This window comes from Danio aesculapii, chromosome 7, assembly GCF_903798145.1.
Source record: "Danio aesculapii chromosome 7, fDanAes4.1, whole genome shotgun sequence".
Lineage (NCBI taxonomy): Eukaryota > Metazoa > Chordata > Actinopteri > Cypriniformes > Danionidae > Danio > Danio aesculapii.
The window spans coordinates 62,448,719-62,474,784 of NC_079441.1; the positions used below are offsets into that span (position 1 = coordinate 62,448,719).

Genomic DNA, 26,066 nt, shown 5'->3' on the forward strand with positions numbered 1-26,066 from the left:
ATAATAAAAAATAAATTATTTAAATTAAAATAAAACAAAATAAAAATAATACAATTTAATTAAATAAAAAATAAAATAGAATAAAAATAAAATAAATAGAATAAAAATAAAATAAAATAAATAAAATAGACTAAAATAATAAATATAAAATAATAATAAAAAATGTAATAAAATTAAATAAAAAAAAAATCAATAAAATTAGAAATAAAATAAAAATAATAATTAAAAAAAAAATAAAATAAAAAATAAAATAAATAAAATAAAAATAAAACAAACAAATAAAAATACAATTAATAAAAATATAAATAAAATAAAATGAAATAAAATAATACAATAAATTAATAATAAAAATGTAATAAAATTTTAAAAAATAATAAAAATAAAATTAGAAATGAAATGAAAATGATAAAACTAAAACAAAAAATTATTCAAATAAAATAAATAAAAATAAAATAAAAATAAATAAAATAAAATAAAAATAAAATAAACAAATAAAAATACAATAAATAAAAAATATAAATAAAATAAAATGAAATAAAATAATTTAAATAAAAATAAAACAAAAAATTAAAATAATTAAATTGAAATCAATGAAAAATAAAATAAAATAAAATAAAATAAAAATTTCACAGGAGGACTAATAATGCACAGGGATAAGGAAGTTAGATAAGTACCTCTTCCATTCGGTAAGATCCCATAACGTAGATATATTTGCCAGGACGTCCAATGAGTCTGGAGGGATTGGAAAAGAAGAGATCAAACAGCTTGGTTTAGCAGCCACTGCACAAATGCATTACCAACATTACCGTAAAAGTAGCCTAAAGGGACGGTGGGGGGGTGGAGGATACTATATAGCTCTGCTCCAAAACCCTGTGAGGGAAATTATATAAGTCAGGAGCATAATGCTGCATATGTTGTAAATTTCACTGCCAATGTTTGTATTCCGGCGGTTCATTCCACTGTGGCGACCCATGATGATTCATCTGAAGGAAAGCCAACATTTTTTGTTGCAGTTTTTATCACAGTCTAATCTAATCAGCAAAACATACTCAGTCAATCAGGTAGACCAGCATTTTTGACTAGTGAACATGTGTGGATCCAAGCCAGCACAGAAATACACCTGCATAGAAATGCATGCTGGTCCTTTAAGGAAGCTCATTTTTGTCTTGGGGTAAAAAAAAAAAACTTCACACCTAAGCATTTTAGATCAGAACTGTACATGTTAATGGCCTATATGAATGTCAAGTGTTTTTCAGCCACCGATAAACTACCTATGAAAGTGACTATTTTCAATTCCATGTGGTTTCTTTTAAAGCATATAATGTAATTTAATTCAAATATATTGAGTTAAATAGACTTAAACATTAATTGGTCATACTTTATAATAACTACACACTATGAATAGTTTATTAAGCATTGGCAAATAGTTAATTAATTATTTGTTGAGCATTAACTCTACATTAATAGATGTTAGTAAGTGATTTGTAAATACAGCTACAAATGCTGTGTTCTTGACTTAAAAGCACATGTGCAATGTGTGTGCACATGCTTAATGCTTGTGTTTTCATACTTCAATGATGAATGTTCTACTCATAGGTGTACCCCAGGGATCAGTGTTCGGCCCTCATCCTATTCAGTATACACTGCAATGAGATCTATCATCCAGACATGTGGATTTGAGGTTAAACCATGTAGGCCAGTTGTTCCCAACCCTGTTTCTAGAGGCACAGCAACAGTACATATTTTGGATGTCTCCCTGATCTGACCCATTCATTTCAGGTTTTGCAGTGTCTTCTAATGTTCTGCTGAGTTGACTTTTATAAATCACTTTAATATACTCAAACACTTTGAATCACTAATTGGTGTTCAGCTTCCAGCAATATTTCTTGAGGGAAAAAATATAGACCGTATTTATTAAATTGTATTTAACACAAAAATACGTAACTCAAAAAGATTTGGAACAACTTGATTGGGAGTAAACTTAAATTTTGGGAAGTGGTGAACTCTCCCTTTAATTGGTAAAAACAGTTCATTTAATGCTTAAATGAAATAAATGACACTACATTTCAAAGTAATCACTTTGGTAAGCTAAAATAGACGGAACTGAGTTCCACCCACTTAAAAATGAAACCAATGGAACACTGTGGCTCATATTTGTATTTTAAATACACAACTCAGTATCCCGCCACTCCCTTATTCTGAATGTACAGTATGTTTAATAAACTCTTACTATTGTTTAGAGTGTAATATGTCAATAGATTCTGATTGGTTATAGTGTTGTGTATTACCCAGGCTTATAAAATAGGGTGGCATCAGCACTGCAGGGTTTTTGCCAGGCTTTGACGTTGTATTGTTTATACTGTCAATCTAAAAGGCGTTAGCTGTTTTTACTTAATTACCGCTAACTCACGCACTCTAGGAACTTATGTAAGGATCTGCGAATGCAGGGCACTCAATCCTATCTTTATCAATTTATTATAGTATATGCAGGGTTCAATGGTAAGGATTTTTTTTCTTTCCCCACAAAAAAACAAAAAACAAACAAAAAAAAAAACTATTTTGTCCTTCCAACTGCAACCCAACACTGGGAAACATCCACACACTCATTGATACACATACATCACAATTTAGCCTACTCAATTCACCTGTACTGCATGTCTTTGGACTGGTGGGGGAAAGCAGAGCACCTGGAGAAAACCCACGCTAACACGGGGAGAAAATGCAAACCCCACACAGAAATGCCAACTGACCCAGCCGAGGCTCGAACCAGCAACCTTCTTGCTGTGAGGTGATCGTGCTACCCACTGGGGCACTGTGAGGGCCCAATTCAAACTGTTATGTAAACAAAAAGATAAATGTTTGCTTCCAAGATGTTAGAAGCAGACGTTTTCTTTTAACCTCATAATTTGATGTTGCCACCATGTTGCCGTCTCTTTGCTGTACTGGTTGTTACCAGGTAATGGAAAATGAATGAAATTAATTAATGAAAAGCACAAACTGTTTCTCAGGTCTAAGACTATATTTGCAAGCAATTAACAAAGTCACAGGCAAATTAAACTTTAAGGCAGCACTGGCTTCATCGAGGCTTCATGTCTACTGTCCCTATCGGCAGTCCTTATTGTTGAGCCCTGATACGTTTTGCATTGTACAAAATATATTGTGTACAACCCTTTTTTGGGTGCAAAAACAATGCAATGTGACAAATCTATATGCTCTTCAAATCTTATGCATTCACCTGCATAAGCCTCAAACTGTAAACTCTTCTTTGCCTTGACCTCAAAGTTTTACCAGCATACAAATCAGGAAACCTACAGGGCCTCATTTGCACACGTAAACGCACCACAGAAATTATCCTTGCTACGCCACTGAACATGTATCATTTCCATCTCGCCTGCTGCACACGCTGATTTTCTTCCAGCATAACCTCCACTGCCTCATCATTTTTTCTATGCTCGCCCACCTCTCTTCGCCCCGCTAAACGCTCCTCCTCTCTTATGTAAATAAAGCATTTAAATCCACACTTGAACATCTTGTCTAGACAGCATCTGTACTCGCTCCCCGAGGTCTGTTTGAGCAAAACACCCACTAACCCCCGGACATATGATGTTCTTTCTAAAACCGAAGTTAAGAGAGAAAACCAAGCGGCAACATCCCTCTCTCCCTCATGAAGTTAATACGGAAGTAACTAAAACTGCAATTCATCGAATTCCGCTAGTCCTGGCTCCAAATAAGAGCACGTTTCTATTGACTCCAATGTTAAAATGGTTAACTTTACAGCAGAAAAAAAAGGTGTTTACAGCCTGGTACAAAGAAAGATTTTGGTGTATATAGCGAATATCACCCTTCATGACAACTGTGAGGCGGGGAATTATTTTTAGAACTCATCCATTTTCATTTGTATTGAGTTAAATTAAGTCTGCATAATTAAGGGCGTGGCCACTTGAGTGACAGCTAGGTCTCGCTGGTCACCATCACTTCACCTCAGCTGATTAGCTGATGAACTCGGCATATATATCATATTTTTGTTTTGCTTTTTGTGGCTTTACACAGTAAATTGTGTTTTGTAATTATTTTCTACAATTATCAGTCGATATGGCATGCTGTGTGCACTTAATTGTGCTCACAAACCATTCAAGTGGCCTCCATTTCCCAGGTGAGTGAAATTATATACTTATATACTAGGGGTGTGACAAGATCTCGTATGTTGACATCTCGCGAGATTCTCATTAAGGTGAAATGTTGTTTTGTGAGTTGTGATGTTATGATGGAGCGTGAGGGAGAAATTGTCATGAAATTGACAGAATTGGATTTGAACTGCAAGTGCTTTGCACACACCTGGCAACCAAGGCTGGCCTCAGATTTATGCGTATCACTCGGTTGCTTGGGTGAGTGTAACGTAGCTGCTTTTTAAAATGTTTTTTTTTTTTTTTACCAGAGTTCAGCAGCTGCCGCGTTCAACAGAAGCTACAACTGCAGCCACACACATTATGGTTCATAACCATGCTATGGAATAGCACTTTAGATATGCTGAAAGTCCTAATCATCGTAAACACAAATGGAATTAAGGCATGTGGAGTTTTCCTACTTTAGTCGCATTATTGCTGTGCAGTACAGACATGTAAAGACTGTAATCTTTTTGAACACTTTTATTTTGCAGTATGTGTTTTTTTTTCTTCAGTCGCATAAAAAGCAATTTTCCATCTATATATTAGCAAATATTTAGCAATTTTTTAAAATTATATATAAAATGACCCTTTACCATTCACATAGGCTAATAGCAAAATATTTTGCAGTGTTTGCCTATCCTTTACTGCATGGAATTCATTAAAATAGAAGTAAAATAACATTAATTAAAAGATTATTTTTAAAAAAGCACCTAAATAGTTTAGCGATTTGTTTATTCAGTTCAATAAAAGACTATTTTCCATTTTTCTTATATTTTATCATTAAAGATTTCTTAAATATTTTGTAAAAATTGTCACGTTCTTGTGAACCCAATCTCGTGTCTTGTCTCGTGGAGTAAGCGACTCGTCACACCCCTATTATATATCACATCTATAAATGTATTTGTTTTATTTGAGATCATTTATCATTTATATTTTTCTTTAGACCTGTAAAGCACTCCAGAATCTGAATGACTGATTAGCTGTAAGCTCTAGAACAGTCATCTGAAACGTTGTCATACAGTGTTATGCCTGGATTTCCATCAATAGCCTTGCATTTACTAACACAGACTATATTTGAAGTGTTTGGAAAAAATTCACATTTTCTTCCTGTAGAAAAACGTCATAAGAACAATGTTTAGTGGCTCAATGTGTTACAACAGTGTTTTTAAAAGACTAAACACTTTATTGATATAGTGTACAACCAAGCACATGTGGTCAGAACACAAACGAGTCACAGTTAATGAAGTATTGAGCATTTTTCCCAAAGAAAAGCCTGTCGAAGCAAAATGCTAGTAGGCGTCTGTAGCTCCACCTCTCTGCCCTTTTTTGGTAACCCCGGTAGGTGTGATGATGCGCGAACAATATAGTGATGGTTGACAATGCCTACTTGTAGCTTCATTTGTGCTCTTCAGAAACCTATGGGTGAAGTCATGGATACTACGTCCTTGGCCAGCGGAGAAATTAAAATGGTCATGCCCAACTGAGCCTGGTTTCTCTCAAGGTTTTTTTTCTTCACTTCCGCCTTTAGTGAAGTTTTTTTTCCCTCTCCGCTGTCGCCACTGGCTTGCATGGTTCAGGATCTGTAGAGCTGCTCATCGTTGGATTTGCTCTTCAGTATTTGGACTCTCAGTAGTGATTATTAAACCACACTGAACTGAGCTAAACTGAACTGAACTTAAACACTACAAACTGAACTACACTGTTCCTATTTACTGTGACCTTTTATGTGAAGCTGCTTTGACACAATCTACATTGTATAAGCGCTATACAAATAAAGGTGAATTGAATTGAATATATTTTACAGCCTATGGAGAAAATGGTCCGATTGAATGTTCCCGATCAAATGAGTATCATAATTCAATTCTAAAGCAAACACCCAGAAGCATAAAATCATCAGAGACCTTGCTCTGTCACTGAATCCCTGGAGCTTGCAATGGTCATCATAAGCATCTAAATTACATCAACTACTCATTGGTGTGCCTCAGGGATTAGTGCTTGGCCTCTTACCCTTTTCAGTATACACTGCAATGGGATGCAGGCCAATTCCTTTTTAATGCTGTTCTTGTGTCTAACAATACTACATCCTTTCTATGTATGCAAATACGTCTATGCAAATGATCCAAAGTGTGGTGACATTAGGGCTACCCACGCTGACCCATCACACCACTACCCTAACTGTAGCTCCTGCTGGTTATTTAATTACTTATTTTGTAGCTTAGCAGCACATTAATATCCAAATTAATATCTGTTTGCAGTTTATACACTATTCCAGTTTATTCGCTTCTGTTTTAGTTAGGATACAGCGAAGTAAACAGTAGATGGCAGTGGCCAGTTGCACCAGGGAAAGTTAAAGCGTAGCCTAGTTGTGACTTAAAGGGAAACTAAGAGCTCTATTTTAACGATCTGGATGCAAAAGCATTAAAGGCGTCTCTGAATCCACTTTAGCTATTTTAGAGATGGACAAATACACTCTGCAACGCAGTGCATGGTCTAACAAGGTTGAGCTTATCCTCTTAAGTTCTGGGTGTGTTTTGAGAATAAACTAATCAGAATCTCATCTTCCATTCCCTTTAAGAGTCAGTTGCGTTGCGCCATGGCACATTTGCTATTTACATGGCGGACTTTGTAAGTGGAAAAACTGAACACTTCACTAGCGAGAAAACAGTTAAACAGACCATCTGCAGCACGATGATAAAGAATGAGCCTCCTCCAATCAGCCTTCACTTTCACTTTCTCTTTCTCTCTTGTTGTACCCACAGACATCCATTAGCCTACATAATTTTGTTTGTTAAGCGCAAAGATTTGTTTCAAAACTATTTCTAAATTCAGTTCTAATTTCCAGCAAACGAATAAATGAGCTATAATAACAAAGTGTTGCCAAACCAATAAATGAACAATTATAATGAAGGGTGGTCAAAAAACTTAGTTATATCTAAATACACATGCTATGCTCCATATGGTCCAAAACCTGACAGGTGGACAAATCTAAGCTTGTTTTTAGTAAAACAAAAATAAATACGCATATAATAAATAATACTGTTAATAATAATAACATTACACAAAAGAAAATTGTCATGAATAAACTGAAAAAAGCCCCAGAGATGAAGGCATAAAGGCAGTGGTTTTTATATTTATGTAGAAAGTTATACTTTTTGTAAAATTTTATTCCTTTAATTCTTTAATTTAATTCATTTGTAAAGATATTTGCGTATTGCTGTACATCCGGCATGTTTTAAGCAACGTGTAAGCGAGGCGCACAACTAGCGTGCACTGCTCTGGACTTTAGACCTGCTTTCAGCTGGTCTATTGCGCACATGTCTTTTCTAGACTGAAACACTCACGAGTTCACAAAGTGGCGCAAATGGATTTACTATTTATACAATGTGACGGAAAACTGGAACATTAAGGTTACGTTGGTCAACATGTTGGGGCAAACACGTCTTGCGCCTTATTGCGCCGGGTGTATCATAGGGCCCTAAGTTACAACTTACGCACTACTAAGTATTTTTGTGTTGCATCACTGAACTAAGTTTAAACGTAACGCTATGTTCCAACTAAATATTTATGGCAGCCTATCCCCATGTATAACAGTAGAAAAGAGATGGCAGTGAGATCAGTTTACATTGAGGAGCTTGCGATGATAATGAAGAATGATCCCCCTCTGTTCACAGCCTTATTTTCCTCCCAAATCGCGCATTGTTTATGGTTAGTGAAAGAAGAGTTTAATCTTCTTTTAAGGAGTGTTTTCGGTTAAGCGAGAATTTCGTTGGAAAGCCAGTTTACTGTTGGGCAGCACGGTGGCGCAGTGGACAGCACGATCGCCTCACAGCAAGAAGGTTGCTGGTTTGAGCCCCAGCTGGGTCAGTTGGCATTTCTGTGTGGAGTTTGCATGTTCTACCCGTGTTGGTGTGGGTTTCCTCCGGGTGCTTCGGTTTCCCCCACAGTCCAAAGACATGCGCTATAGGTGAATTGAATTAACTAAATTGTCCGTAATGTATGTGTGTGAATGAGAGTGAATGGATGTTTCCCAGTACTAGGTTGCAGCTGTAAGGGCATCCGCTGCGTAAAACATATGCTGGGTAAGTTGACGGTTCATTCTGCTGTGGCGACCCCAGATTAATTAAGGGATTAAGCCGAAATGAAAATCAATGAATGAAGTTTATTGGATTTTACGGCATTCAATGTGACTACGCATGACTTTACGGAAAGCTTATGACCTACTAACTAAGCTTGCCTTAAGAACATGTGATGCAACTGAAGTAAGAACAAATTTAGTTACAAACTAGCTAGTAGTTACTAAGCCCCTAGTGTGGACTTTATGTTTCAATTTAAAGTGTCATGAAACACTTTTATGAGATGTTGATAGTCAGATGTGTCCCACGTTGCTAAAAACACTATTAGGACACATATATTTTACAAAAAAAGAAAATTGGTTGTTTTTGTGTTGTTTAGAGCAAATTCGTTCTTCTGGTTTAAAAAGAAATTTTGAAGCTGCGTCATGGCGATTAGGTCCTTGTGTAAATTCCAGCATGGACATTGGGTGTCTGTACCGGCCAGTACAAAGTGAGTTTTCAGCACATCTGTTCATTATTTTATGAGAAAGACTTCAAACTAATCAGTGTGCTCTATTGTCCGGAAATCTGTATATACGCTTTTGCCACTCGTCTTCGCAGTTCTAGTTGGTGTTGATTATCCTGTCTTTACGAATTTGGTAAGTGTGGGATCAATGTTCTTGCCCTGGCACACTCGCTTTATGCACGATAGTGAAAACGGCACTACTGTAAGAAATGCATGGTTCCACACAATTCCTTCAGGTTGTCGCAACATGAATTGATTAAGTTAGCGTATAAATTTAAGTGGACTGAATATAAACCAATTAAGTTGTCCCTAAAAAGATATCAAGAATTTTCTTGTTTCATTTTAAATAAGTAGTTTGAACAAGCAGTGAAAATAATATGTTAAGTGCAGGTTTGGAAACTTCGTTTTTTTTGCTTTAAGGGAAATCCTATTGCAGAGAAAGTTTATTTTTTTTATAGTTTGTATTAAGTTTCAGAGTGACTGCTCATCACTAATCCTCTCACCTGCCTCTGAAGAACGCCAGGTACACAATAGGAGTAAATGCATTCGCAAACTTCAATACGAATGTCTTGAAGATCAGCCTCTCCTCAAAACTCTTGTCAGTTTTTGGGACCTCTGATGGGGTAAAAACAACATCAAATTCTGGTAAATAGTGTTTTGCGACACAACTGACAAACTATATGTCTTGAGCACAATGAGCAGACATACCCATAATAGTGAGCCAACGTGCAACTGCTCCGTAGACTTCATCCATGATGATGATGATAATGAGGTTGATGATGGCGCCGGTGGTCTTAACGGTGGCCCGTATATTAGAGCGGAATGTAGGAGTGGAACTCATATGAAGGGCAGTCATAATAGAGACCCTGTATAGCACCACACCAAACACGATGGCCAAGGTCACACAGATCTGTATTAAACACACAAACACACAAAATAATTTAAAATAATGCTTAAAATTATGATTTAATATTCTACTGACACCAATAGTATGCAGGATGACACCAAATCCAGTGTGTTTGGTTACCAATATGAAAATACTCTACCCTACACTGTAAAGCCCAACAGTCAACTTTATCAAAAGAAATGAGTGTAGTTAACTTAAAATTTACTGAAAGTTATTTCTACTCATTTGAAAAGAGTTTTATACTCAGTTTTGAAGGTAATGAGTTAATTAAATACCTCTTTACTTCAACTTAAACAGAGTAAGTTCACAGTACTCATATAGATTAATTTAACTCAACTGATTTTTAGAAAATCGGTTATCTCAAATAGTCTGAGTTGCCTTCATTTATTGGGTTTTACCGTACTCCTACACTTAACATATTATTTTCGCTGCTTGTTCAAACTACTTATTTAAAATGAGTTGAAACAATAAATAAATCAGGTCTTACCAGAAAAATCATGGTGATGATGATGGTCATGTAAGCTGGCATTCTGTCGGTGCATGTCAGCTTCACATTCCCTGTCTAGAACAAGACACAAATGGTCAAATGTGAGATTAAATCATGAATTACAATCCAGATTTGTTCTGTAGACAATCCAAAAACAATATTGCGTAAGAGGGCTAATAATATTGACCTCAAAATGGTTTAAAAAAATTAAAAACTACTTTTATTCTAGCCGAAATAAAACCAATAAGACTTTCTCCAGAAGAAAAAAAATATTATAGGAAATGCTGGGAAAAATTCCTTGCTCTGTTAAACATCCTTTGGTGGACATATTTACAGGAGGGCTAATAATTTTGACTTCAACTGTACATCTTGCAACAGGAGCTTAGTTGTTTAGATTCTGGCATGCTTTGGCCTCAGAAGGGACAGATAAGGTCAAGCCAAGCAGAGCAAATGCAAGCCTCTGGACAAGCCTCGCAGATGTGCTGTCAACTAACGTTTCAGTATACAGCAACTGGGTCAACAGCATCTACTGAGCGTTTTACCCAATAATCCAGACAGCAAGGATGGCAAGCATAAGTCAGCAGACAAAAACATTGTAAGAATCAGCACTGCCTGCGCTGTGCCAGACGCTACAAATAAAGCCAAATTTGTTTACCAGCATATGGTCTGTTCCACATTGTATTCTAGCCAAACACTACCCACTTGGACGAGAATGGGTGACTTAAACAATGCAGAAAAAAACAAACTGTATGTGTGTCATTTGTATATAAAATTCCATTAATAATAATTTTCCTTCAGCTTAGTCCCTTTTTATCAGGGATCACCACTGCGGAATGAACCGCCAACTATTCCAGCATATTCTTCATGCAGCAATGCCCTTCCAGCCGCAACCCAGTACTGGGAAATCCCATTAATATGACATATACAACTCTGCTGTAACAATATGGAAAAGACAACATCTACGGTTTACTACTTATTTGTTGTCTGTTCCCCTGATTTACTTTACAACATCTCATGAATTATTCATTGAAATGCACTGAGATTTGTTTTCTTTATCTTCTTAAATCCTCAAGACTACTTTCAGGTTTGTTTTTACATGAATGAGTTTCAATTCAATCCTCTCCCCTTTTCACTTATAATCTCTATTAACTGTGTTTGCTGTACCGCTTCTAAAGAATGTTCATAATGACAGAAATCTCTTCATGGCTTATATTTTTTACATGATCCAGATGGATGAGAAGAATATTGTCAATTCATTTTCTTAGTTATAATATAGTTGAAGTCAGAATTATTAGCCCCCCTTTGATTTTTTTTCTTTTTTAAAGGGCACCTAGGTTACCCCTTTTTCCAGATTTAGGATAAGTCTTTTGTGTCTCCAGAATGTGTCTGTAAAGTTTCAGCTCAAAGCACCCATCAGATTTTTTACTATACCTTTTATACGTTTCTATTTTATACCTTATCTCTGAAGAGAGCTAAAAATGGCTGTCCACCAACATTTACTGTCCAACCTGACATAACTGGAGAGGATCCACAAGGAGAAATGGCAGAGAATCCCCGAATCTAGATGTGAAAAACTTGTTGCATCTTTCCCAAAAAGATTCATGGCTGCATTAGATCAAATGGGTGCTTCTACTAAATACTGAGCAAAGGGTCTGAATACTTAGGACCATGTGATATTTCAGTTTTTCTTTTTAATAAATCTGCAAAAATGTCAACAATTCTGTGTGTTGTTCTGTCAATATGAGGTGTTGTGTGTACAATAATGAGGGATAGAAATTAACTTAAATGATTGTAGCAAATGCTGCAAAAATTTAAGGGTGTCTGAATACTTTCCATACTCACTGTATATATAGGCACACACACACAGCATCCACCACACTATTGAGAATAGAGCTGAAGCTTGACTTCTCAGAATTAAATAGCAAACAATATCAAATCACACAACCCTGTTGGCTTTTATACAGCAGCTTTATGCAATATTGTGAAAGACAAGGTGAAAATGGATCCCTGTGAGCCCAGCTTTAACAAATAAAACCTTGAAAAAGAAAATCAAAAGTGCCTACTGTACAAAAACACACAAATGTACATTGAATGATACAAAACAAGAAGTAAACAAATCCAAAATGTAATGATGTTTGTCAAAAAAATTGCATAAAACTAATGTTTGTTCAGTTTCAGAAGTGTGTGAGACATTTATTTTTGAACATTTTCAGGTCATTTCTACAAAACCTTTATAATATTGATAACCATAATTTATAAACTACAATAACTGTGCTAGCGGTTTTGTCGAAATGTATTTTACAGTAGCGATATAAACCAATGCTGACTCTCAACAAGTGTGTAAAACCAGCCAATCAGATTAAAGCCTGGAACTGTGAAAGCCATAGGAGCAGATGGCCAGCGAACGCTTTGGCCCATAAAAACATACCTTTGGAGATTTTTCCTTCCTCAATGACTTCTTCATGACATGAAACTCATACTCCGCTCTCGGATGACTCTGAGGAAAAAGAGAAACAGCCAATCACGACATGCGCAGGCCTTCGAAAGAGATTCAAAAGTGAAGAACAGCAGAAAAAAAGATAACCGGTTATGGAGCTGGAAGCAGCCATGTGCATGATCAGTGAACAGAACAGAAATTCTGGTAATAGCGACACATTGACATTCAGTGCAAGTGTAATCCTTAAAACCAAAAGCTCTCAGCACCACAACATAAATAAATAAATAAGAATTCCTTTCTACATTCAGTAGCTTTAGATTTGATTACTTCCTCCTGCTTTATTTGATCCACATAAACAGTGGAAAGCATGCCGGGAAAGGCTGACTGCCGAAAGGAAAGTGAGCAGCTTTTGACCTGTAAGGCTGGAGGAAGAGAGAACGGGAATCTCCCAGACCTCCACAACAACAACATACCAAAAGATAGAGAGATAGATAGATAGATAAAGTGCTGGTGAAGTACTTTACACAAGCAAGAAATTGTGACGACGGTGTTTGAAGACGACTTTTGAGATAACATGAAGAATTTTGTTAGTACTAAAAATGCAACTGTAAGGTTAGGAAGGAAATAAATTCAGTTTAATACTTTAAATGAACCGGTTCCAAACCTTTTGTTTCCCCTACACAAAACAGGGAAAAAAACAAAACAGTGTAAAAAAACTGTTGGATTTCATGGCACGGAAATCAATCAAAAAAAACAAAACAAAAAAAAAACATCTTTAATTCTTAACACCCAAGCCTCAGGATAATACAAGTCAATACATGAAAATAATGGTGCACACCTACAAGACATACATAAATCCAGATTATTATCTAATCAGCATTAGTGTGGGATATTGACAAGGTCAACAATGGTGTGCGTGACTAACCTCTGTGTCCTCAAAGCCCGTCAGGTCCCAGAGGTAGTTGAGCCTCACTTGTCGTCTCTTCCAGTGCTCCATAAACATGGCGGCTGTGAGAGAGAGAGCGAGAGATCGGTAAACTTTACTATGAAGCCCACATTCATGGCTCAGAAATGCAACTTTATGAAGCTACAAATAAATCCCTCTTCCTATCATGAAATATGGTAATCATGAGCTTTGGAAATCCCTAGTAGGGTATGTTCTAAAAAGCTGGTGTTTCATCTCAAAATTGAGAAACAATTGAACAAATTGAATCAGTCACATGACCTGTGAGGAGACCTGATGGGCAAAACAAGAGCCATAATGGCAGCCTACACCCGAGATCACCATAGAGAATGAAAATCTACTTCATGGCGAGTTGTGTTCTGCCGTGTTGTTGGACATGCTCATGAGTGCACAATGTAAACCAATGCAAATCCCCACAGAGAAAGCAGACTGATTTATAGTAATAGTGAATATAGGAATGGTTGATTGCAAATCAATAATACAATTTCTTAATACGTTATTTGACGTAGTCTCAAATGAAACACGAAGAGAGGATGGGAGATCGAGTAGCTCCTCCCCCTTTTAGAAAAGATAACGTTTTGTTTTAATCACGGCTCAGCCAGTAAGAGTGGTTAAGCTCAAGTGCATCAAATACACTTTTCCCCCCTGAATTCTTGGCTCATGACAATGCAAATAGATACCAAATTTCAAAAAATGTAAAGGTTTAGTTTTTTCTATATCACATAAAACCTCTTTACTTTTCAAACTCATACTAGACGATTAGTGCAATTTTCACCAAAATTGAACCAGATCATCTTCAGACGATCAAAAGAAAGTTGACTTGTGAAACAGTTATTAAATAGTACGCAAACGAATTGTTCAAACACATTGCACAAATTAACAAGGCCATATCTCCCAACACTTTGGGATATTCTCACCAAAATTGCTGTGTATTATGACAACTATGATCTAAAATTGCTTGCACAGTTTTGGCACAGCACCACCTAGTGGTCAGGAGATATGAAAATGGATCTTTTTGCAAATAGCTTGTGAAAACTTTGGACAAAATTCACAAAATTATTATTACATTTAGAGTGTCATTCTGAGTCGAATGATTTACCCATTTTGAGTGTTGGCCATTTTCAATTAAAAATAAAAGTCATATTTTACAAACGCATTGAGGTATCCTCACAGAAAATGGTATGCATCTTCGACACCACACCCCGAAAGTGCTCAAAAAGTTTCGGTGCCACCTTGTGGCCAAAAGTTATAAAGAAAGTCAAAATTGAAGTCAAAAAGAATTAAGAAAATTGCTAATAACTTTTGCTTTATTAACCTCTTTGTCAGGTGACTGGTCTTGATTGATTCCTTCAGTAATTCTGCAAACATTGATACCAAAATTTCTATAAATTGCCAAACTTCCTGTTTGCAATTTTCATTTCACTGGAAAAGTTACCTTTTCGAACTCCGTCGAGACCAGAGACCAAATTTTCACCAAATTTGACTCAGATCATCTTCAGATCATGCTGACAAAAAAAGATATAATTGAAATTCGTGCTAATAGGTGTAACAGTTTTTGTTTACCGATAATTGAGCTGACATGATGTCAAAATGCATCTGAGGCTGTAACTCTGCAATGCTGCAATATATATCGGAGACCAAACATGATTTGTGTCGTTGACACCACACACTGACCACACCACATATATTTGGTAACAGCGCCACCTATTGGTCAAGAGCTATAAAGTAATATATCATTATTAAGTTCATTGTTTTTATGATTTTCTTATATTTTGAGGATTTTGTGTAAAGGAAACTTTAAATGCATTTAGAACTCATTGTTTCACTTGATCTGATTCTTCCTGTCAAACTTGCTGTTCATGGCCTCTGGATTGTTTTACACATTCTTCCTCTGGACTATTTTACACATTCTTCCTCTGGATTTCTTTCCTCATTCTGTCTCTGGACTGATTCCCTTATCCTGCCTCCGGGCTGAATTCCTCATTCTGCCTCCGGACGCATTTCCTCAATCTGCCCCCAGACTGCTTGGCCCCATTATTGCTGCTTGCAGCTATATTTATTATTATTTTATTATTATTATTATACATTTTCAAAATCTTTTGCTGCTTATTTTATTTTATTCATGATTCTTTGAGTAATAGAAAGAAAAATAAAAATGACACGCGTTCAACATTCATAAACGGATAATATCAGATCCAAATCAGTGCATTAGAATGACATCCGAAGGCTCGTATGAGACTGAGGATGATGATGCTGAAAATTAAGCATTGCCAATGAAGGAAAAAAATACATTTGTGTATATATATATTTAGAGAGACACTTTAACTGTAATGATATTACAATATTTCTTTCCTATATTTTTGATGAAAGAATGCAGCCTTTATGAGCACAAACGCTTCTTTCAAAAGTATCAAGTTACATACAAAATCAGAAATACTCCAAATAATTAGTCTGTAAATGTTTTTAAACCTGTTTAAAACTCTTTCATACAGTGTTAATGCTAACTTAAGTGAACACTCCCAGATATCCAAGACCCCATTTAAAAAGAAACTAAACTGCAAACCTATGACAAAGCTATGACTGCAGTTCACTTTACATACAGTAAGTGTGAAAGTAAAGTGAAATTAGATATTGATCCAAGTTAAAAAGATTCCAAAATGTCCACTTCAATAGTGACATGAATGCAAAAGAACTGAGTGTTCACTTTCTGCTTTGCTTTCAGCAAGTAGCCTTGTCATTGGGTGTCATTTTATATTTCAAAGCCTGTAACTGCAAGGGATAAATCAGGAGAGGCAAATCTAGGGCTTTGGCTAGAATAATCTGCTTTTTCAGAAGCTCAGCAGCCGAGCGAGGATGAGTACGGAGGAATTAAAGAGAAGTGTAAAACCAGGGCACAAATCTCCTCAAAATTTGTCAGCACAAGCCTGCCCTCAATATGTACAGCAACAACAAAATGTGTGTGTGTGGGAACATGAAGGAGAACGGAGCTGCTGACCCCATAGTGCCATGAATATGGCGAAGAAGACGGTGGCCGCGTTGTCGAACAGGTGGCTGGCTCTGGCTGTGCCGCAAGCCGTAACCAGTTTCCAGTAGCTGCAGGCCCGGTCGCACATTGGGCACATGGTGATGTTGTTTCTCTCGTCGCAGATCTCCATACTGAGTAAACAAAGAACAAAAGTTGATTTCAGACATATAGTTGAAGTCAAAATTATTAGCCCTCTAGTGATTTTTCTTTTCTTTTTCAAATATTTCCCAAATTATGTTAAATTTTTTTCTTCTGGACAAAGTCTAATTGGTTTTAATTAGGCTAGAAAAAAAGCACTATTTCATTTTCTTCAAAAATACATTTAATAGACACTATTATTAGCCCCTTAAGCCAGGGAAGTCCAACCTAATTCCTGGAGGGCCACAGCCCTGTACAGTTCAACACACTTACCTGTAGGTTTCAAACAAGACTGAAAGACCTTATTGGTTTGATCAGATGTGTTTAATTAGGGTTGGAAGTAAACTCTGCAGGGCTGGGGCCCTCCAGGAATTGAGTTTGACATCCCTGCCTTAAGCCATATATATATATTTAATTGTTTATGTCTACAGAACAAACCATTGTTAACCTAGTTAAGCCTTTAAATGTCACTTTAAGCTGAATACTAGTATCTTGAAAAATAGCTAATAAAATATCTACAGTCATCATGGCAAAGATAAAAGAAATCAGTTATTAGAAATGAGTTATTAAAACTATTATGTTTAGAAATGTGTTGAGAAAATCTACTTTCTGTTAAACAGAAATTGGTGAAAAATATATAGGTGAGCTAATAATTCAGGAGGGCTAATAATTCTGACCTCAACTGTACATAAGCTCAGTTCCAAAACTGCTACGCTAATTTCTAAGGCAAGCCTCCTAACATAAATGGCTATTGTAATATGAAACGCTTTTGCACACAAGTATAAAAAGACTTGGCACACTGACATGTCACTACCATGACATGTATGCACATGGCAAGCATAATATACTGTACTATCTGGAGTAAATACGACAGTGTTACAATTATATCTGATGCCGGTTACTGTTACAGGTATATATAACATTGGAAATAAACATTCATTCATTTATTAATTTTCCTACGGTTTAATCCCTTATTTATCAGGGGTCGACCCAGTACTGGGAAACACCCATACACACTTTTTCATTCACACACAGTCATAGGTTACGGCCATTTTAGCTTATTCAATTCACTTGTACTGCAAGTCTTTGGACTGGAGGGAAACCGGAGCAACCAAAAGAAACCCACGTCAACACGGGGAGAACATGCAAACTTCACACAGAAATGCCAATTGGCCAAGCCGGTACTCGAACCAGCAAACTTCTTGCTCTGAGCCAACAATGCTAACCACTGAGCCACCAAGCCGTCCTTTATTCTTAACCTGTTTCATTAAATCATAGTTATTAGTGAATATTTACCATGCGGCACCTCTCTCAATGGTTGACACCTTTTGCACAAAAAAATTTCAGCCAATTATCACCATTTCAGCTAAAAATCTTCTTTAAAAGGATTGTTCACCCAAACATTTAATCTGTGGATCCAAACCTGTATGAGCTTCCTTTTCTTTTGAAAACACAATACATTTTTGAAAATGCTAGAAACATGTAACCATTAATAAAAAAATAAAAAACTCAAACAGGTTTATGAGAAGTGAAGGTTGAATAAATAATCACAATTTTCATTTTTGGGTGAACCCTTTAGTATTTTGCTGAAAAACAGGAGTAAATTTACTGTAAATTTTACATTTTGGGTGAACTATCCCTTTAATCTCATTGGCAAAATCTGATTTGTGCAGATGATGGCTTTAAGAAGCAGTTGATTCTCTTATTAGTACAAGATCTTGGCCAGAATTTAATGCAACTCTGCATGAAAATAAATGTTGTGACATGGCTGATATCAGATACGTACTAAACTAAACTAAAAAATTATTCATTCATTAATTTTCTTTTCGGCTTAGTCCCTTTATTAATCTGGGGTCGCCACAGCGGAATTAGCTTCCAACTTATCCAGCATATGTTTTACACAGCAGATGCCCTTCGAGCTGCAACCCATCACTGGGAAACACCCAAACTTACTCATTCTCACACACATATACTACGGACAATTTAGCTTACCCAATTTACCTGTACCGCACCCGGAGGAAACCCACACGAACACAGGGAGAACATGCCAGGGCTGGAACTAGCGACTTTCTTGCTGTGAGGTGATTGTGCTACCGACTGCGCCACTGTGCTGCTCCAATAAAAAATTTATTAAATTGAATAAACAAATAAAATAAATGAAATAATTAATCAAATAATAATAATGATAAAAGAAATTTAATTAAATAAAAATGAAATAAAAATATTTTTATATTAAAATAAACAAATAAATAAATTAATTAAATAAACAAACAAAAAAATAATTACAATAAAATTTAAAGAAGTAGTTAAATTAAATTAATTTAAAAATAAATAAATAAAAAATACAATATTTTCTATTATATTTACAGCAATGCATTTTAGGAATAACCGTTTCTGGCAGTTTTTTTTAATGGAAATTGTGTTGCCAGAAAAATTGTTATTTAAAAGACAGCCTTATTTAACTGACTATCCTTTAGAAACAGACTTCAAATCAGCAGTCCGCCTATATTGCTTTCAATTGTGCCTAGGTATGTTTTGCACTAGGTTTAAGAACAGCTTGTTTTCAGCAGTGACATCTGTGAAATTAATGAATGTCACTGTGAGGCTGGCAGGGAACACTGAGTCACTCTCATTATACACTACATTACCGTCCATTACAGTCACACCATTTCAAGCCCACTCTAAACTCTCTAATTACCACGCGCTTCAACATCCATCCCGCGTTGCTTGCAAAGTGCAGCAGAGGCTACTTTCATAAATGGCTAGGCTTTCTTTGCTAAAAAATCTTCCCACAAAGTTCAGAGCCATTACGACATAGTACACAACTCTATCGAGAAGTTGTCGGGACTTGTTTGCCAGGGGTGTGAGGCAGTGGAATGTATTTGATGGCACAGATAAGAATGTGTCAATCAAAATTTTATGGGACACAAACCAATTCGACATAATTGAATGCGATAATTGGCTGAAATTTTTTTGTGCAAAAGGTGTCAACCGTTGAGGGAGGTGGCGCATGGTAAATACTCACTAATAACTAGCATTTAATGAAACATGTTAAGATTTAAGCGCAGCATGGTGGCTCAGCACTGTCGCTTCACTGCAAGAAGCTCACTTGTTCGAGTCCTGGCTGGGCTAATTGGCATTTCTGTGTGGAGTTTGAATGTTCTCCCCGTGTTTGCGTGGGTTTACTCTGGGTGCTCCGGTTTTCCCCACAGTCCAAAGACATGCGGTACAGGTGAATTGGGCTAAATTGGCCATAGTTTATGTGAGTGTTGGCAAGACTGTATGGCTGTTTTCCAGTGTTGGGTTGTGGTTGGAAGGGCATCCGCTGCGTAAAACATGTGCTGGATAAGTTGGCGGTTCATTCCGCTGTGGTGACCCCTGATGAATAAAGGGACTAAGCCGAAAAGAAAATTAATAAATGAATGAATGAAATTGCCAGTAGTGTACAAGTGTGTGTGTGAATGAGTGTGTACGGTAAGGTTGTTAGGTTTCAGGTTTTTTGGAGTCGATTCCAATTCTCGACTCCTAATTTTGGAGTTGGTAAAATCGATTATGATATTGACTCCATTTACATTCACTTAAAATAGCGATTAAGATTAAACATGCTGCATCATATCGCGCTTTACACAATGCTACTGCGTCAATTGCAGCTTTACATTGTGCACTTTTCAGACAAAACCAGCAGTAAATCATCTGCAGTCAAAAAAATTGTTCCCTCCCTACACTTTTTACAGCACATTTTAATTGTCTAGTTTAGATAATTTAAAAATTACTAATAATTAATAATAATAATTTCTTACATTTAAATAGCGCTTTTCAGGACACTCAAAGCGCTTTACACATTGGGGGAATCTCATCATCTACCACCAATGTGCAGCATCCACCTGGATGACGCGACAGCAGCCATATTGCATCAGACCGCACACCCGAGAATTGGTGGAATGGAGACAGAGTGATGAATCCAATTATTATTTGATTTAATGACTAATTAATTATTAAACCCAAATTCACTAAATATCTAACTTAAATAATTCATACATGAACAAACCTAAAATAAAAAATAAAAGCAGCATGACAGACTGTACCTTAAAGCATATAATACTGCTCTCTCTCTCTCTCAAATTTTTTTATGTTTACATTTAAATAGCCCATTACTTTACTTTTAAATATCACTGTTTGTTTTGTACAATTTCAATTTCAATCTTAATTTACAAATCATTAGTGTAATTCAATAAGGGTGTTAACGGGATGGCATACGCTGGAAGAAAAGGAATGAGTCAGACCTGAATTGAACTGAATAAACTAAATTGGTCGTAGTGTGTGAGTACGAGAGTGTATGGGTGTTTCCCAGTACTGGGTTGCAGTTGGAAGGGCATCCGCTGCGTAAAACATATACTAGAATAGTTGGCGGTTCATTCCACTGTGGCAAACCCTGATAAATATGGGACTAAGCCGAAGGAAAATGAATTAATGAATGAATTAATAGATTCATTGTCATGTAAAAATATAACTTGTGAAAACGCCATAAGAATGACCTGGGGATGTTGTCGTCCACAGTAGCGCAGCCGTACAGGAAGACGATCACACCCACAATGGCTGCTGGGATGAGCATCTGAGTGTACACACCCAGCCAGGCAAAGTACAGGCCCACTTTCTCACCAAAATACTTCCTGGGAGAAACAAAGAAATCCCAAACAGAGCAATATAAACCATTGAGTAAAGCAAAAAAAGTGACAAATTACAATACAGTAAAAATACATCCTCTTTTAAACCTCAGTGTTAATGGATTAATGATATACAGTTGAAGTCAGAATTATTAGCCCCCCCTGTATATTATTTTCCCTAATTTCTGTTTATTGGAAAGAAGATGTTTTTCCAACACATTACTAAACATAATAGTTTTAATAACTCATTTCTAACTGATTTATTTTGTCTTTGCCATGATGACAGTAAATAATATTTTACTAGACATTTTTCAAGATACTAGCTTAAAGTTAGGCTACTTAGTTTAATTAGGCAAGTCATTGTATAACGATGGTTTGGTCTGTATACAATCAAAAACAAAATTAGCATAGTATTGACCTTAAAATGTTTAAAAGTAATCCTGCTTTTACTCTAGCCAAAATAAAACAAATAAGACTTCCTCCAGAAAACAAATATATAATAGAAATACTATGAAATTATTTTAAATAACTGTTTTTCATTTTATTACATATTAAATGGTATTTTATTTTAGTTATTGCAAGAATAACATTTCAGCAATGTTCAGTATCAAGTGATCCTTAGTGATTTAGTGCTTGACAACTTTAATTCAATATTTTCATTAATTGCCAATTAAAATTGGTGCTCAGTTGATATCAATGGATCTTATTATTACACATGTTATATACAGCTTTTTCAATTTTTTTTTGTAGAAATGGGTAAATTTTTCAGGACTCTTTGGTTGAATATAAATTTATTAAAATTTTTAAAAAATTAAAATAAATAAATCTCTAGTTACATTCTAAATGTCTTCAAAGTCACTTGAATCATTTGAATTCTTACGCAAACTTTAAAAAAATCCCCGAACTGTTGATATTTCCACAAACCACAGAAAACATAATTACATTCAATTCTAATTTCACAGTGTTACTCTTTTACTGTATTTTTATGTTATTTTTTGATCTTCAGACTTGCTTTCAATATTTCATAAAATATTTCTAATAATTCCAGACTTTTGATATCCAGTGTATAATAATTTATTATGTCGCTTTCATCAAAATAAAACATGCTCATCATTGAAGAGGTGCAATTTATGCATACATACATATACATATACATACAGGGTGATTAAAAAAATACCACAACTTTGAAAATCTGTATTTAATTAAAAAAAAAAAAACATGATGGAACCTTGGGTAGTTAATCAAGGTGAAGAGAACTTAAGGTTTTTTTCAAACTTCAGAGCTTACTTAAATCAATGACAGAAAGAGCTTAGCTCTTCTTCTTTGTATAAGTATAAGTTTTGTATAAGATTTTCAAAGTATATAGAGTGTTCAACAGAGTACACCGCATTTTGAAAATGAATATCAATTTCTCCGTGAATATAGGTCACATATGTTGGGGCATTTGAACAGATTTATTAAATGAATATATTTATTAAAATTATATTTTAGTCACTGAACATCTTTAAAAATAGAAAGATTTATGCGAAATATTGAAAAATTAATTCTTGAAAAAAAAACTTCAACTAAATTTTATACATTATTTATTTTTCTTAAATTTTGCTCTTTTTACATTATTTATTTAATATATTTCCCTAACATATAAAGTACGTTTGACTGTACTCATTTTGGACCGTTATCATATGTTATTTTGTTAGATTAGCGCCAGATTTGGCTTCAGTAGGGGAGAGCGGGGATGAAAATAACTTGGGACAAAAGTAACAAATAAATTTTCTCAAAGCCCCAACAACATTTGCTTTCCCGGCTATAACAGCACGTTCAGCATGAAACCCTTGATGGAGCTGCCAAATATGTGATTTCAGGACCGTGTCCCTTGGTTCGGTCCAAATTTCTGTTTTTAAGTGTAAAAAGGACATTTAGAGCAATAACACATTCTTAAGATTGTAATGTCTGAGTTTTACAGTTTAAAAGTAAATCAGGTTTAAATGGAAAGAGTTCCTGTGGGGACATATTTTTATTTATAAGTTTTGTCAAATTAATGCATATTAAAATATATTTCTGCAAAAAATTATCTTTTAAAATTATGTTTTTATGAAAAACGATATTTTGGTCCCCGCTCTCCCCTACTGACTAATATAATCTATATGCACAAATATAATATTTCTAAAGCTTCCTTTAGAAAATATTAACTTAAATGAGAGATTTGTGAGGGGTGTACTCATATATGCTGAACACTGTGTATTCATTTCTACATATATTTACACGTACGCATGCACACACACACACAGTATATATATGTTTAAATAATAAAAATACAGATCCAGACTGTAATGTCATTGAAGTATTAATAATGCCAACAAATTAATCCAATACAACACACCCATGTTGCTGACTGACGCTCACTGACTGACTGGAGCTTTTGACAATCTGACGCCTGATGTAACGCAAATCAGTGCATTTCTTTAAAAAAATCTCCAATTCCTAGCTAATAATCCTAAAGCAAACACTGGATACTGTGTCTCTGGCAGTGCATTCAGCGTCAGGATTGTACCTGATAAGTCCGATGGGTTGATACTTGTAGAATATGCTGTAACTCGCCCACTCTTCATATAAGATCTGCAAAGACAAGACTAAAATTATACAGTGTACATCTTGGAACAATGATGCCCTTCAAGCAGCGTGGCAGAGAGAGTGCACTTAGAGCTTTAATGGAAATGGCAAAATAACTGATGGAAAGGACAAATGAACATCTCTATAAACACGTTAATAATTCTGAATGTAATGACTTTGAGACTGTGCGTCTGGAGATTTAATGCTCGAGAGTTATATTAGCTAGTGAAGGTGGATGTATAATATAGATATATAGAGATCTCCAGTCTTCAGTGTCACAACAGTCCTTCACTCTTAAAAGGAAAGCAAGTTTGTGCTGCAGGGTGTATATTAAAAGGCAATAAGGTTGTAAATAACAGGGTTCCCACTCTAAGCCGAATGACAAGCTCCCTGACTTTCACTGGCTAAAAGGTGAATTTCCATGACCTATAGTGACCAACAGTTGAAGTAAGAAATAATTAGCCCCCTGTTTATTTTTTCCCCAATTTCTGTTTAAGGGAGAGCAGATTTTTTTTTAACACATTTATAAACATAGTAGTTTTAATAAGTCATTTCTGATAACTGATTTATTTTATCTTTGCCATGATGACAGTAAATAATATTTGACTATATATTTTTTTCAAGACACTTCTATACAACTTAAAGTGACATTTAAAGGCTTAACTAGGTTAATTAGGTTAACTAGGCAGGTTAGGGTAATTAGGCAAGTTATTGTTTGTTCTGTAGACTTTTGAAAAAAAATACAGCTCAAATAAAAGGGGCTAACTTTGACCTTAAAAGGGCTTTTAAAGTGTCTAAGTGTCTTCAGATGTGTGTTTTTCTTTACTGTTCGTTTGATGCGCTGTGATCCTCTCACACTGCTCCAGCGCTGCCTGACAAGGGCATTTACATTGACTAATGCAACAATTAAAGTCATACATGACTTCACACTTTACTAAGTCACGTCTGTGTGGGTTATGTCAAGACATATTCCCTCATCAAGTCAATCAATTCGATCTCTCATCATGTTTGAAGGATAAAACCTGCCATAAGAAACACTACGCCGATCTCATTTTGGTTTGAACACAAGCAGAGGTGAGGAAGGGTAGCAGTAAAAAGTGAATGTACCTGCCCCCATTCAGTTATGCCTATGTATACTTTACTAGTTCTTCAGCACATCCCAAAGACATTTAGTGAGTGGTTTAGCTTTGGTTGTTGTATTTTGTTCAGACAGTGCATTTGATGTTGTTTTTAAAGAGGATTTATGAGGGTGACTTGAAAAAAAAAGCTGGACAAAAAGCCAGTAGTGGTGACTAACTAGTAACTAACTGAACAGATGTCGAAAGTTATAGTAAATTAATTTAATTTCACCATTGCAAATTCTTTGGCAGGTTAACAAACAAAGCTACATTTTTAAAGAGGGACCAATGATTTCTTAATAAAAAAAGAAATGCCATGCACTGGTGTTTTGGTGTGCTATTTTGTCATATTAAATGGAACTAACCTCATTATTTTCATGCCAAAGAATTTTCAGTATGGGTCTCTCAGTTATGTATGCATGTTTACAAATGACTATATTAGTGCAACTTATTTTGAAACTTAGTTATACAGTATCATTCATCCTTCATTTCAGTACATTGATTCTAATGCTTTCTTTAGTTCATGCTAATTCCGTTGATTCAAAACTAGAAGCTTTGTGTTTTCTTGCTTTCAACTTTAAAGTATCATTTTGCTAATTCAGTCAATTGTATCAGCACATGAAAAAATGTAAAGCTATTTTGGTGGCCGGACGGATTGCTGTAAATGCCTCCATTGAAACAGAAACGAAGCTTGAGTGAACATGACCATTCCTCTCTCTGCTAGCTACCCGAAACAAACATGACTGAACCTGTCTCATGTAATTCAATTGCAGAAAAGACTAAAATAGCTTGTAAACAAAGTCACATCGCATCACATAGCCAGTCATTCAGTCATCCACAGCTCTAGGGAAGTGCAATTCTCTAAATATTTATTACCCTGTAAATGAATTATAATCTATAGGTTTAACTAAATCTGACACAAAACAAGTGCATGAAAGCAAGTATGTAGATGTTCAACAAGGAATTGGAGTG

The 26,066-nt window shown here is 35.5% G+C and overlaps 1 protein-coding gene across 2 annotated transcripts in view; it reads right to left on the reverse strand.

Moving 5' to 3' along the window:
• The window catches only part of ano1a (anoctamin 1, calcium activated chloride channel a), a 115,027-nt gene that overhangs the window by 27,694 nt on the left and 61,267 nt on the right, over nucleotides 1–26,066 (reverse strand). The window contains exons 10-19 of one of the 2 annotated variants that reach the window (XM_056462312.1): nucleotides 23,918–23,982; nucleotides 21,238–21,372; nucleotides 16,535–16,695; nucleotides 13,501–13,583; nucleotides 13,240–13,251; nucleotides 12,567–12,635; nucleotides 10,139–10,213; nucleotides 9,453–9,654; nucleotides 9,248–9,359; nucleotides 675–732 (exon numbers count right to left, since the gene is read on the reverse strand). In XM_056462312.1, the coding sequence (XP_056318287.1) occupies nucleotides 675–732; nucleotides 9,248–9,359; nucleotides 9,453–9,654; nucleotides 10,139–10,213; nucleotides 12,567–12,635; nucleotides 13,240–13,251; nucleotides 13,501–13,583; nucleotides 16,535–16,695; nucleotides 21,238–21,372; nucleotides 23,918–23,982 (972 nt within the window). The remainder of the gene's footprint in view (nucleotides 1–674; nucleotides 733–9,247; nucleotides 9,360–9,452; nucleotides 9,655–10,138; nucleotides 10,214–12,566; nucleotides 12,636–13,239; nucleotides 13,252–13,500; nucleotides 13,584–16,534; nucleotides 16,696–21,237; nucleotides 21,373–23,917; nucleotides 23,983–26,066) is intronic. The other variant, XM_056462313.1, reaches the window with a different exon arrangement.